The following is a 14,932-nucleotide window of genomic DNA, read 5'->3' on the forward strand; positions in this document are numbered from 1 at the left end:
AGACCCTTTCTCAAACCGGACCCTCCCCACTCCCACTCCGTGATGGTACAAACTCTGTTTGTAGTCACACTCACAGCTGAATGAAGCACTTTTCTTTAAGGTGTAGGGTAGCAGCAAGCTTTGGGATGAATTCCCCACGGAAACAGAAACTGTTTTGCAACCATGGTTTCGTATCAAGCTGTAACTGTTACACACAGCACTAATAATAAGAGACATACGTAACAGTGTGGGCAGTGAGGTGGCAAACTCATTACATTCACATAAAAGTTATTGCCAAGTAGGTGAGGAGTAAGTTTTCACATACAAGGAATTTGCTTTGGTGTTTTGGTGCATAAACACGAAAAATAGAGTAGAAAAAAATACATTTAAAATATAAAGAATAAGTACAATGTATCTGTTTATAATGAAAGAGCTTGGCAGGAATGTGCAAAGATATATTCTAGGGGATGTGCAAAGGTTCACAAGAATAAAAAGAATATGCAACAGAGAAACTAAAAATAAAAAAATAAATCTTACTCCCATGCTTCTGTGATGGCATTTCTTCTCTGTCTTTGTAAACATCTTCTTATTTTTAACTCTGAAGTTTATGAGTTGCTTGGTTTTTGCAGCAGTCCCTGTGAATATGGGCTACATCACTTACATCATATGAACACGTCTACCGTTTTCTAGACTAGACATTTGATCCTAAATACAATGCAACCTTAAGTTGTTAACGTCTGTACGACAATATTAAATGTCTATCTTTGTCTGAGCAATTTACGGTATGTTTGTACAGATAGTTGTAAGGAACTTACTTTTGTACGGAGCGTGTTCCATGACGAACACCAAACGCCGTTGCTTGTGGCCAGTAAGTCGGCACTGATGCAAGCTCGCTATTGGAGGGTTATATAACCCGCTTCCACTCCCCGCTAATTGGTTTGGTATGGCACTTAATATGGCGGACCCTCTACGCGAACGCAACAGAGTGGAAATGTGTAGGGAGAGGGTGAAGGGGGTGAAGTTGCACTTAAAGTGTATTTTGTAAAAAACTGTTATGGTATATAAGTAGGTGAAAAGAAAACAACTTATTGGCAAGTCACTGAAGTAAATCAAATTATACATTCACTTAAATGGGTACATAGTATGGTATACTGTGCCTACTTTATTCTTGTTTTCCTCCTCAAAACAACAGCAGTCTATTTTTTTGACCTTGCAAATTAGTTAACTCTGAAGTTGTGCAAAATGTCAAACAAGCAGTCATCATCAACTCCTGAAAAGTAGATTCTTTTCAAAGAAAAAGGCCTTGTGCAGGGACACAGACAGGAAAGACACACAAGAAGAGAAAAGCAGGGAGAATAAAGGACATAAAACTTGTCAGCAGACAGTAGAGAAAGTGACTGAAAGACGCTGTTTTTCCGCATTGATATGCAAGAGCATAGGTGTATGCACTCACATGTGTGTATATGTGGTCAATTTTGTTAAGTCTATGCTATCAGACACCTAATTAGGCCTACCTCAGCATGTCTCTGTTGGTGTGTGTGTGTGTGTAGCATGGTAATTAATTTCCCGTGAGTATTGGCTGCTGTGCTGCAACCATGAGAGAAAGATTTAGTTCTCTGTTCATGAGTGTGTGTTTGTGTGTGTTAATAATTAGTGGGGTCCTCTTTTCTGGGCTGTCCGGTCGTGCCTGAGTGAATTTTCTCATTTCCAGGCTGAGTGGCCAACACAGCGTGGTACGACTCACTCCCACATGACAGGTTATGGTGTGTGAGTATATGCATTGAACGTAAATATGAACATAAATCAACAGCAACATCCCTGAGGCCTTCAAAACAGTTCAAGAATACTAGAAAACTAGAACCGCACTTCATGTTTCACAGGCTATACAGAAACATGTGTCTGGTCTGCTTGAGCCACTTCTTGTTTGTCGATAGTGAAGACAACTGCTTGACAACTCTTCCTCATGCAGCAAAAGCCAACTCTCTCTTTGCTAGCGCTGCTACTGCCATGTATTACAAAGTAAATGTGAGAGAATGTAAGCATGAGCATTCAACAAATGAGCTTCCTGGAGGGACACTACTGCCACCTAGTGTTGCATCTATGCTACGATAGTCCAGCCTTTACAGGACTGAACCACTCAGTACACTGCAGGCATCCACAGCACAGCTACACATCAACACATGAGTTAAGTGTAGATAGTGACTGGCATGTAAAGCACCGCTGCCAGTGTGTGTGTGTGTGTGTGTGAGAGAGAAAGAGCGAGAGACGCCAGCTGTGCTGCATCCACAGCCTTCCTGGAACACTTGCTGGGTTGTTAATGGTTGTTTAGAGGATGATTCATTGACACCTGAGGGGACTCTTATGGGACGAGACTCCTTATGGCTTTATTATCATGGTGATGAGAGTACATGTGCGTACACACACGTACACACACAAACACAAAATATGGCCTCAAGGGAACATCTACCCTTGAGAAGAAAAGTATGTGTTGTGTTTTTGTTCTGTCTAAAGACCTTTTCAGAAAGTGTCTCTACAGTGTAGCTTTCATTTCTTTTGGTAATTAATTAAATTTAAAAAAATAAAATCCTATAAAACACTATGTATTAAGTAGAAAATCCAAACATAAAACAGATAAGATAAAACATATGCAATAATCTAGTAAGATCAGGTTTATATACAAAATGCAAAACCAGAGAAAAGAAAACAGGCTTCAGCATTCTGACATTATTATATAGTTATTCCACAGTTAAAGGCAAGACTTGCATTCCAGCTATTGTTTTTCTTTTTGATTTTTCTCATTAGTGGGACTTATAGGTACAGTGTGTAGGATTTGGTGACATCTAGTGGTGTGGTTGCAGATTGCAACCAACTGAGTACCCCTCCGCTCACTCCTCCCGTTCCAAGTCTGTAGTAACGTGAGCCGCCGAGTGCAAAACCGTGGTAACGCCGTTCACCTCGCTCAGAGGCCATCCTTACCCTAATAACACTTCTTTAGGAGCAACGGAAGTCAGACGGCGGCTGGCGGTACTACAGTTTTGCACTCTGCGGCTCACTTTACTACAGTTTCACAAGCATGTCGGAGAACGTTACTTCATGTAACGTAAAAACGTGAAAGTCTCTCTCTAGAGCCAGTGTTTGGTTTGTCCGTTCTGGGCTACTGTAGAAACATGGCAGAGCAACATGGCGAACTCCGTAAAGAGGACCCGCTCTCTATGTAGATATACAGTATATATCAAGATATATCATTTTAAGTTAACGAAAACACAATGATTCTTATTTTCAGGTGATTATACACTAAAGAAAACATAGCTATGAATAACACTGTATATTCCATTTCTGCTAATTGAGTCCCCAAAATGTTACACACTGTTCCTTTAATGTATGCATGATTTAAGCGTTGGAGCTCTTCCATGCATTGTATTGAAGGTGAACACAAGAATTTTAAGAGCTATTGTAAAACATACTAGAAGCCGGGGTAAAGAAAGAGAATAAACCAGGAGACCTATGAGCACTGATGTGGTTTGATCTCAGTTAAAACCCTGACAGTTGAATTTTTAACAACCAGAATTTAAATTTGACTGAGTAATGTAGGTGAAAAGAGGATTAATCATCTGAGTGGGCTGTGATAGAAGCATGAATAACTTTCTTGGTGTCCCAGAATACAACAGTAGCTCTGAACTCTGAATACATCTGAGATGAAAGGAGCATGGCTGAGCCACTTTTGTGATATGCTGATTGAAATGGTAAATGGACTTGCAATTATATAGCACTTTTCTAGTCATCCGACCACTCAAAGCGCTTTACACTACATATCAACATTCACCCATTCACACACACATTCATACACTGATGGCAGAGGCTGCCATGCAAGGAGCCAACTTTGCCCATCAGGATCTGATCTAAATACTCAGCAATTTGGGTTCAAGTGTCTCTTGCTCAAGGACACATCGACATGTGACCAAAGCAGCCGGGGATCGAACCACCGACCTTCCGATTGGTGGACGACCTGCTCCGCCCTCTGAGCCAAAGCCACCCCTTGCAAACAAGAATACGCAAAAATACTAAACTCAGAAAAAAAGGTGCTACACGGCTCAAATACAGCTCAACAGTGAGGTTACAGAAGTAAAAATCCAAATCATATTCTGAATAGGGGATATAATAATGTCGTAACCATCCAAGGTAGACTTACCACGAGCTACGAGATTGATAGATATGCTCCTGTAGAAGCCACATGTCCGTATGATACCAACCATGTTTTAAGAAAAACATGTTTTATTTGTGATGTCATGGAGAAGTACTACACTTCCCACAATCCTAAAGTATGACAGCGACGTCTCTGATTGGTGGAGCTTGCTGTTACCATGGAAATGTGTACTGCACCCACAAATAGCTAGTGAGGGTACGTGCACGTGCGGGATCGTATACGTGCTGCTCCGTGGTCTGCTACCGAATTTCAAACCGGGCCAACATGCCGGCTCGTTTGGAAACTTTCTCTGATATTGTGAAAATTGTTCACCGAAATTTGTTTCTGAAAACATATGAGGCGAGAAATAAGGCACGCAGTTTTTTGATCTGTCTTCATTTTAGATCGATGACGGTTAGTTTAAGCGTTTTTCAGGAGTTTTCAGAGGCAGCGTGTTGCCATTCACAATGGTTTATGGGATGAGTAGTTCCTTCACTCTTAAAATAATTATGTACACAGTCTTGTACGTTTGCCTTTTTTCCATTTCCCAATGTATCTTTTGCTCCGAATCAAATGTTTTATGGTCACAATTCATCTCTAGGCTGGTTGGCTTGGTTCCATGCTTCAAACTCTTTATAAAAGGAAGTAAATTAATGGGAAATTAACACCCGGAACCGGAGCTGTTCACAAAGTGGGCGGCCATTCTTCAGCTCTACAGGAGCCAAGTGAATGTCAAAGAACTTCAGGATTGCCATCACAACCAATAATTACATTTTCTGTCTTATCAATATTTAACTGAAGGGAAAAACCTCATCCAGATGGATCATAGACAACAGCGATTCATATCTTTTCCAAACTAATCCTGTCCACAAAGGGCTTAAATTATGTTTTTGTTTTTAGCTTTTTGCCTTAGGTTTGAGACATGAGCATTTACAAGTATCAGATGCACCGTCTTTGTCTAAGATCAGTGGAATAATGTGAATCCACAAGGGGCCTTTTCATTTTATTCAAATTTCTACTGGGAACAAACACACACAGATCAACACTGAAGATTCTCCACTTCCTGGAAAAACATAGATTTTCATTAATTTTGTTGCACTAAGCCAAACCACCCCAGAAAAATTAAACGTTCATTCTCATGAGGGCCGACATAAAAAATTCTATAAAAACATGTGGTCCTCATAAGTACAATTAAAAACGATACGCGCAGGTGTTTTGCTTGATGAATACCAAACATTTACATACATGAGGAGGCGTGTTCCCAGTTTAGAGCAAATCACTTGGCTTGCAAATAATACAGCTGTGTGTGTGTGTGTGTGTGTGTGTGTGTGTGTGTGTGTGTTTTGCCAACACCAAGATGTTCTGAGACACCTGGGTATCCAACTGCAGGAGGCTGGGAAATCTAGAGGGAGATGAAGAACAGAGGGGAGGAGGAGGAGGAGGAGAGAGAGGATTAGATGCAAGCAAAATAATCTACATCAGGAATGAGGCAGGGAGAGAGAGCGGAGGCAGGTGGGACAAAAAAATGTATCTGAACGATGAGGGATGAGGAGATGGTGGAAGAGAAGGGTGAGTTAAAACAGGGAAAATGAGAAGAGAGGGAAAGCAGATGGGAAGAAAAAGTGTGGAAAGAGGGGAGGAGGATGTCAGAAGTAGCAGATGGGAGGATAAATCGAGAGGAGGGAACAAGGGAAAGGAGGAGTGCTGACTCGCCTTATGAACTACTTCTCTACTCTCATATGCTCCAGCTCCTCTTTCTCTCGGCTCGTCTAACTGCATCCAAAGTAGTAATCTGTATGCTTCATATACCACTGCATCTCTTATCAGTTAGTGTGTGTGTGTGTGTGTGTGAGAGAGAAAAGGGGGAGAAGAGGGAGTATGCATAAGCAAGAGATAAAACGTGTGAAAAAGTGTGCATGAGTAAGAGAGACGGGCGGATGTTTGACGAAGACGCATACAGTTTGTGCCAGAAGATAAAGAGACAGAGAATGAACTGCAGAAAAGAACTGTATCTAAACACAATGCAGTGTGTGAGTGTGAAAAAATATATGTGTTTGTGTGTGTGTGTGTGTGTGTGTGTGTGTGTGTGTGTGTGTGTGTGTGTGTGTGTGTGTGTGTGTGTGTGTGTGTGTGTGTGTGTGTGTGTGTGTAAAAACAGTGAAGAGCTCTCTAAAGGTGCGTTCAGACAAAACGTGAAGCGAATTTTAGATACAAAATCAAAACCCTTTAAACATGATGGGACTCATGTAGACGAGTGGCGTATGGTGTATTGAGGAAAAAACATCAATGATAAATAATGTTGAGTATTCACATGGTCAGTGTGTGTGTTGGCAGCTAGCTACAGCTGACGTCTGTTAAATCGAATGAACACTGGCTGCACCTACAATCCACATGTCAAAAGCACACGAATAACATGAGCCAAAACCTTTCTACACATTCTGTCTGGACCATTTTAATACATCACTGCTTATTCAACATAACACACTTGGATCAGATTTGGGTTCACCCTGGAGGAAATGACATAATCTCGTCTCCATGCATTTATCTGTTTGTTGACTTGTTTTGTACTTTTTGTTGTTTTTGTACAAGTTCAGCTTCCCTCTAACAGGCATTTACATCCAGCTGAAATTAGAACAAAACTCTCGAGTCAACCGCCTGTCAATATTTCTCATGTTCTTTGAAATAATGAAGACCCTTTAGGAATTAGTTAATCCAACTTTCAATCAAAAGTTTTCTTGCTATAAATAAGACAAAAGTTATTGATGTTTTGTTTTTGTTGTTTGCACTGTTCTGCAGTGTGTGTGTGTGTGTGTGTGTGTGTGTGTGTGTTTGTGTGTGTGCTCGTTTGTGTGTGTGTCTGTTTGTGTGTGGTCCAAAGAGACAGCGAGTGAGAGATTGGTGTCAAATATAAAGACTTCATCTGACAGAGATAATGTCGCCCTGCTCCCCCCGCCTAATACACAACCTGACAGCCGGGAGTAACACATCTAACTTCTTCTTTGGTCTGTCAAAACCAGAGAAAAACCCATCAAAGCGTGTGTGTGTGTGTGTGTGTGTGTGTGTGTGTGTGTGTGTGTGTGTGTGTGTGTGTGTGTGTGTGTTTGATGTGTTATCTGTCCAACAGAGAGTGTGTCGTCTCTCTTCTACCTCCATCTTTCTCCTTGGAACTTTTTCTTTTTCCTCTTACAGTTTCAATGCACATATTTAACTGTCACTGTGACTGGGAATCAGTCTCTCAGGTTGTATGCAGACATTTCCAGCTGAAACAGTTTGCAAATTGCAAATAGTAAATGGCTTTCATCTGAATAGTAAAAAATAACTTGCTTAGACTTCAGTTTTGCCTTACAAGGCTCAGCGTTACTGCGTGATGATGGGAAACGAGACCGCATTTTACTCTGTCTCCTTCACTGAGTTGTGTAACCAGGAGCTAATAGAAAATGATGGAGGCGGGCAGAGCTGCAACAATTAATCGATTAGCTTTCAACTATTAAATGAATCGCCAACTATTTTGATATTTGATTAATCGGTTTGAGTAATTTCTTAAGAAAAAACTAGTCAAAATTCTCTGATTCCAGCTTCTTAAATGTGAATATTTTCTGCTTTCTTTACTCCTCTATGACAGTAAACTGAATATCTTTGAGTTGTGAACAAAACAAGACATTTGAGGACGTCGTCTTGGGCTTTTGGGAAACACTGATAGACATTTTTCACCATTTTCTGACATTTTATAGACCAATCAACTAATTGATTAATCGAAAAATAATCAACAGATTAATCTGCAATGAAAATAATCGTTAGTTGCAGCCCTAGAGGCAGTCAGTCCTTCCACCATCTTCATCTGATTAACGGTTCTGAAAGTGGACGTGCACGTTTTTCTTTTTCACTACAGCTGTTTTGATGTGCAGTTTACAACATGTTTCAGCCATAAATGAAGCTCAAACCTTGAAGTCACCTCGCTATGTTTGCATAAGGACATCATGAGCTGACGCCTCAGTGATCACAAAAACATTTACAACATCATGAAGCACACCTGGCATGTGTGCATCCCAACACACTTTAGAGAGAGAAAGACAGACAGACAGACAGACAGACAGTCAGCTGCAGTAGATGACGGAGGGGTAAACAGTGCACGCACTACATGGCATTAACTGTATCTGAAAAGTGTGTTCATGTGAGTGAAAGGAAACTACACTGTAGTATTACTACTTTTACTTAAATAGAGATTTGTTTTTCTTCCCTCTCTGTATGTTAAAAAGTGGTATCGAGCCATCCCTAGTGATGATGTAAATGCAGAAGCATGTCAAATACGGCTTTACTTTGTATCTGTGCCTTTTGAAATGGTAAGGAATTCTACGCTGACTATAAAAAACATTTTCCCTTTTTTTCTGTCTTTGTTCGTCTATTATCTCTCCTCACCCCCTCCTCGCTCTCCGAGTCTGAGAACCTCTAATAGTTGTTTGTTTGTTAGTTGACCTCTGGCGATTTGATTCATGCTGAGATGTGTGTGTGCGAGAGTATGTACTCCCTCAGCGTTTATCAGTCATTACTTACATGCAGCCTTAAAGGCCTGTAATTAACTTCAGCTTTGATGCCCCCCCACCTGCTCATTTCCTGCACACACACACACAAACACACACACATGTGCATTCAAACATACAGTACATCTCTCTGTTGTTCTTCAATGAGACACAGGCACACAAATAAATGCACGCTCAGAGATCCGCACACATTCTTCGACACTCAGTCATGCTGTGAGACTAATTGTGTTTTAGTGGAAACAGGAAAACACACTTCACATCTCTGAGACCAATCTCTGCATTGGGCTGCATCTGTGTGTGTGTGTGTGTGTGTGCGTGTGTGTGTGTGTGTGTACAAGTCCAATGTTCTACAACTGTTTTTGTGACACCAACACAACTCACAGATCCCTCACTGATATCAAATCAATAAAAGAATGTGCAAAAGACATTCTGACGCTGAGGCTGATGAGTGTCGGCCACAAGGCAAGCAGATGTAGCCATGACACTTATTCAATATCTTAAAAAACATGATCTGCACAACGTAGCCTCCGTCTTATCCCACACACACACACCTCTCTATTTACCCCAAGCACATAGCAAAAATAATGGAATTCAGTGGAGGCACAAACACTTCAATTTTTATTATTGATTTCTGTTGTTATAACTCTATCTTCCTGTGTGAGAGGGTGAATATGATTTTTGAAATATTGAATAAATGTCAAGTCATAATGTTAAGGCTTGTAGCCGGCAGTCCTAAAACAGTGTGTGTGAGGTAGACTGGCATTGCCGGTCATGAGTCAAGGTGCTAGCGTGGCTGAAAATGACTTGAAACAATGATAACGTCAGTTCAAACAATGGGCATCTCCATAATGCGGGAGCTACTTTTATAAACCATATCACCATAACAAAGGGTATCATAGTAATAGTGGGAACTTCAGTCTAAATAGATTAGTCAATATTGGGAGTATGTGAATGATTTTTGCCTTCGTATAATTAATATTCAAGATTTGAGACACAGGTATATTAATGTCATCAAAATTACACATGCAAACCCAAGTACACGTCCGCTGATTGAAACATATTCATCTTGCCTCACACTCTAGTTTTAAATGACTGGCAGTCTGTGAAGGGAGCAGCTGGAGGAATAAATTCAAATTACACTGAATAAACAATACTGCCCTGCTGTTACTTCAAGTAGCAGCAATTCTCCACATTTACACCCCTGCAGGGCATTTTGTTAGCTGTCCTTTAGCCAGACAAAATGACTAAGCTTACATTTGCGTCATTGAGAGAGGAAACACACAGCAGCTCGCGCCGCATATCAACAGTCTTCTACTGCTGTCCACACAGCAGCTGAGGGTGAACCATCTTTGGTAAATAATTAATAACGTCATTATCAGCGGATAAAGTGGATGTTCTTCAGAGCTACATGAACTAAGCACTGACTGGGGATGCTGTTTAATAAGTACAGAGACAGTGATGTAATAGAAACCCAGTGAAGGGATCTGTCTTAGTGTAGCTAAAATGGACCGTAAGGACCTTACAGCTCTGGATACTGTGCAGTGTGCCAAATGAGAGAAGCGTGTCGATATGTGCTTGTTTTTGTATTTACCCAGCAGCACACAATCCGCTCCATCAAAATGTAAATGCACTAGCCCCTAACAAAACACATACACATGCAATAAATAAACATTATGAGTCATCCTCAGGCAACATACACAAAGCTAAAGCATGTCTGCGATTGAATCCTATACTGACAAAATGCAGTCCAGAAGGGCAACTATCGATTATTTTCATTACTTCTATTTAAATGATTAAGTGCTAAATTGTTGAGTCTGTGTCAAAAACTAAACAATTTAGACCAAAATCATATCTTATCTTAAACCCAGTTATATAATATGTGATATGAAATTTAGAAAAACAAGGGAATCTTCATGTTTGAGAAGCTGTAACCAGCAAATGTTTAGTATCTTTACTTGATAAATGACTAATTAATTGAAACTGTTTGAGCACTAAGAAACACATAACTCAATCTCGGAACCCATCGGCTATCGGTCTGACGACAGATAAGCCTCTGGGGGCAAGGGGCTATATTTCTGGGGGTGTAGCCAGTGGATATCCAGGCCATGACTTACTTTTCCATGCGCTGCTCATTGTTTACAGTCCAATTAGCAACTTGAAGTTGAGATGCGAGACTGGAGTTGGAGTTGAGAGACGACGTGTACAACGACATTGTTTCACAAGTTTACAAGGTAATTTAAAACAATAAAAAGATGAATTATCATATATATATATATATATATACCTAATGGGATCCCAGATTGCATTTTGGCAAATGCGTTCCGCCTCTTTTGCTTCTCACACAGACTATTTACCTGCATTTGATCAAAGCCTGCTCCAACGTGATTAGACAATACTACTCGGACTACAAACAGAAACCAGAACGCTTCCGATACCAAAATCTTGTCACGTTGCTACTGATTCTACAGGTGAATGCAGAATCTGTTTAAAGAGATTACACATAACTATACATACATGCATGCACACGTCACACATACAGTACAAGTATATACACACATTCACTCTCCTTATTACAGTGCATCTGTCGTGCTGCTTTCTTACTGCAAGTCCTTCAGTATCCTCACCTTCACTCTGTCTCGTCAAACATCCAACGTCTTAAATTCCCTGTTTCTCTCATCATGTCTCTTAAAGTACAGATCAGGAAAACACCTGAAAACAGACTGGCATGCGAAAAATGATATCTGAGAGTATACATCATCAGACATTGTGCTGATAAATCTTAACTTTTGGGCTCACATTTATCATTTTTCATTGAGTACTGCACATAATAACAGTGTAAGAAGTGAAAGGATGCTCCTTTCAAATGAAGTATGGAGAAATTAAAGAGTGAGCAGTCACTGCTGAACTGATCATGCCCTTTAATACATTTTACCTTTATGTGGAAATCAAAACTAGACATGAGCTACATCTTTATATTCCCCCCTCTACATTAACTGCTCTCATTAATCATCTTCCATTTGCTACCAAGGCTCATATACATACTGTATATACCCCACAGTAATTTACCCTTCATTCACCTTGCAGTCTCTGCACCAGAAATCAGCACAGTAACTCTACTTACCAGTCTCATTAAATTCACATGCATCTGTTTAGCTTGATGAAGTGGGTTTGGTTTGGCTACAGTAGAGAAAGCGGCAGTGCTGCTATTAAGCATCCAGCTGGACAAATATCACAAGCAAATGAGATGAAACGGACGACGAATCATCACATCACAGCAGAAAAAGGCAACACTGTACATCTGTGCTACATTCAGAGTGTCTATACTGATAAGGAGTGAGCCATAAGGATTAACCCCTCTGTTCTGTTCTATTTAATCTTATATTAAAACACTATTGTGATTAGGACTGTCTTCAACCAAAGAAATTCTTAGTCGACTAACACTCATACGATTTTGTTGACTAATTGATTAGTTAATTTAATCAACAGATCTTTAAAACTGAGTTTCTCCACAAAGAATCACACAAAAGCACCACTTTAAATCTTGTGTTTACCAGAGATGTGCGCATAAGTTTCTTAGACATAAATCATTCAGCATGAAAAAAGCATAAAAAATTACTAATCAACTAAATTAATCTTAGTCGACGAAGACCAAAACGAGCAATTAGTCGACTAATCGACTAAGAGGAGGCCGCCCAAGCCCTAATTGTGATATTGTAAACTTTCTTGAAAATCAATTAGGAAACTGTTTTGGATATTTTTGGATTTATACATTACTATTACATACTTATATATATATTATTTTTTTTAAACAAAGTATTTGAATACTGATTTGGAGGTTGATTTCTATGGCAATGGTCAAAGCCTTCATGCCACCTCTTAAACCATGGAAGAGCAATGGCGCCATCTAGTGGCCAGTTGAGGACATTAGTTGCATCTACCAATGTATACCTATATATACCAATGTATACCAATATATACCAATGTATACCTATATAAACCAATGTATACCAATGTATACTAATATATACCAATATATACCGCTGTATATATACCAATGTTTACCAATGTATACCAATGTTTACCAATGTATATATACCAATGTATACCAATGTATACCAATATATACCAATATATACCAATATATATCGCTGTATATATACCAATGTTTACCAATGTATACCAATGTTTACCAATGTATATATACCAATGTATATCAATATATACCAATATATACCAATGTATATATACCAATGTATACCAATATATACCAATGTATATATACCAATGTTTACCAATGTATACCAATGTATACCAATATATACCAATATATACCAATGTATATATACCAATGTATACCAATATATACCAATATATACCAATGTATATATACCAATGTATACCAATATATACCAATATATACCAATGTATATATACCAATGTATACCAATGAATACCAATGTTTACCAATATATACCAATATATACCAATGTGTATATACCAATGTATACCAATATATACCAATATATACCAATGTATACCAATATATACCAATGTATATATACCAATGTTTACCAATGAATACCAATGTTTACCAATATATACCAATATATACCAATGTGTATATACCAATGTATACCAATATATACCAATATATACCAATGTATACCAATATATACCAATATATACCAATGTATACCAATGTAGCAAGCTAGAAATGAAGAACCATAACTTCATAAACGCCTTAATTGAACGCAAACAAACACACACAGTCACCAACACGTAAACCAAACTGTATATAAAGAGTATGATACACAAGCTGTCAAAGAAGGAAAGCAAAACATCACTTTTATCGACTTTATCTACTCAGACATGAGCCAGACACATGTCCTGATTCACCACACTGCCTTCAAACCACCTATGCCAACGTTAGTATGTCAGAGGAGTGACTGTCTCACCGTGAGAAGCAGTGGTGGCAGACCTCTCTGGACAGTTTGTTGGACTCACCGTGAGAAGCAGTGGTGACAGACCTCTCTGGACAGTTTGTTGGACTCACCGTGAGAAGCAGAGGTGGCAGACCTCTCTGGACAGTTTGTTGGACTCACCGTGAGAAGCAGTGGTGGCAGACCTCTCTGGACAGTTTGTTGGACACGCAGCTCTCCAGCGGCTCGGTGGAGTAGACCAGCTCTCCTCTCCGGATCCCGGCTGTGGCCCGCAGACCGTTACCTTTCCCCGGGCTGATGAACCGCTCCAGCTTCGGAGCCATATAGTCGGTTAGTTTTTCCCTCCACGTGAATTGAGCAGGAGCAGTGTTTACATCCGTAACGTAATAGACGCACGCCGTGCGTCATGGCGTCACAGACACGTCGTGAACACATTTGCCATCATGCAGGAACTTAAAGTGGCAGTAGGCAGAATATTTTTGGCATCACTGGGGAAAAAAATCCATAATAACCTTTCAGCATATTCATGGCTCTGTTTTCAGGCTTTTTTTATTATTATCTATTTATTTATTTATTTTTATTGGGTTTTTTTTATTTTATGTTGGTTTTGTTTCATTTCTGTTGTCCTTTTATGTTTGGCACAGCTCTTTGTTTATGTTTTCGCTATGCTTCTTTTGTATGTAAATGTTTTTAATGTTTTCTGCTGTTACTATGTATACTGTCATTTTGAAATAATAATAAAACAAAAAAAATGAACTTAAAGTAGCAGTAGGCAGTATATTTCTTGCATCATTGGGTAAACAAATTTCATAACAACCTTTCATCATATTGTAATTCAAGTGTTCTGAGAGATAACTAGACTTCTGCACCTCCTCATGGCTCTGTTTTCAGGCTTTAAAAAATCGATCCCGTGATGGGAGACTTGACCAATCACAGGTCATTTCATTGAGAGAGCATTCCTATTGGCTGTACTCCGGTCAAGAGACCGGTACTTGGCGTTCCTGCACCAGATTTCACAATGGCGGCGGTGTCACAAACTTTCTCATTTTACAGCTAAACCGTGCACTACAAGATGATTCTGAAAACATTTGAGGTGAGAAATAGGCATTAACGTAACATAATAATAATTCATATTTGATCAGAGCTGCCTAGTTTGACTGTTTGGTCAGAGTTTGCGAGTGATTGACAGCCGGCTCTCATAGACGGCAGATAGACAGCAGATCTCAGATCAGCTCTTACTACTTGTTTTCCTCCGGTCCTTGCAGATGCCGTTAGGAGCACCGGAGGACACA

At 39.6% G+C, this 14,932-nt stretch overlaps 1 protein-coding gene across 1 annotated transcript in view; it reads right to left on the reverse strand.

Annotated features, from left to right (window-relative positions):
- Positions 1-14,058, reverse strand: part of smyd3 (SET and MYND domain containing 3) — a 91,638-nt gene extending 77,580 nt beyond the window's left edge. Inside the window, exon 1 of the mRNA XM_037752383.1 lies at positions 13,803-14,058. Coding sequence (XP_037608311.1) covers positions 13,803-13,963 — 161 coding nt within the window. The 5' untranslated portion in view covers positions 13,964-14,058. The remainder of the gene's footprint in view (positions 1-13,802) is intronic.
- Between the last annotated feature and the right edge of the window lie 874 nt (positions 14,059-14,932).

This window comes from Sebastes umbrosus, chromosome 2, assembly GCF_015220745.1.
Source record: "Sebastes umbrosus isolate fSebUmb1 chromosome 2, fSebUmb1.pri, whole genome shotgun sequence".
NCBI lineage: Eukaryota > Metazoa > Chordata > Actinopteri > Perciformes > Sebastidae > Sebastes > Sebastes umbrosus.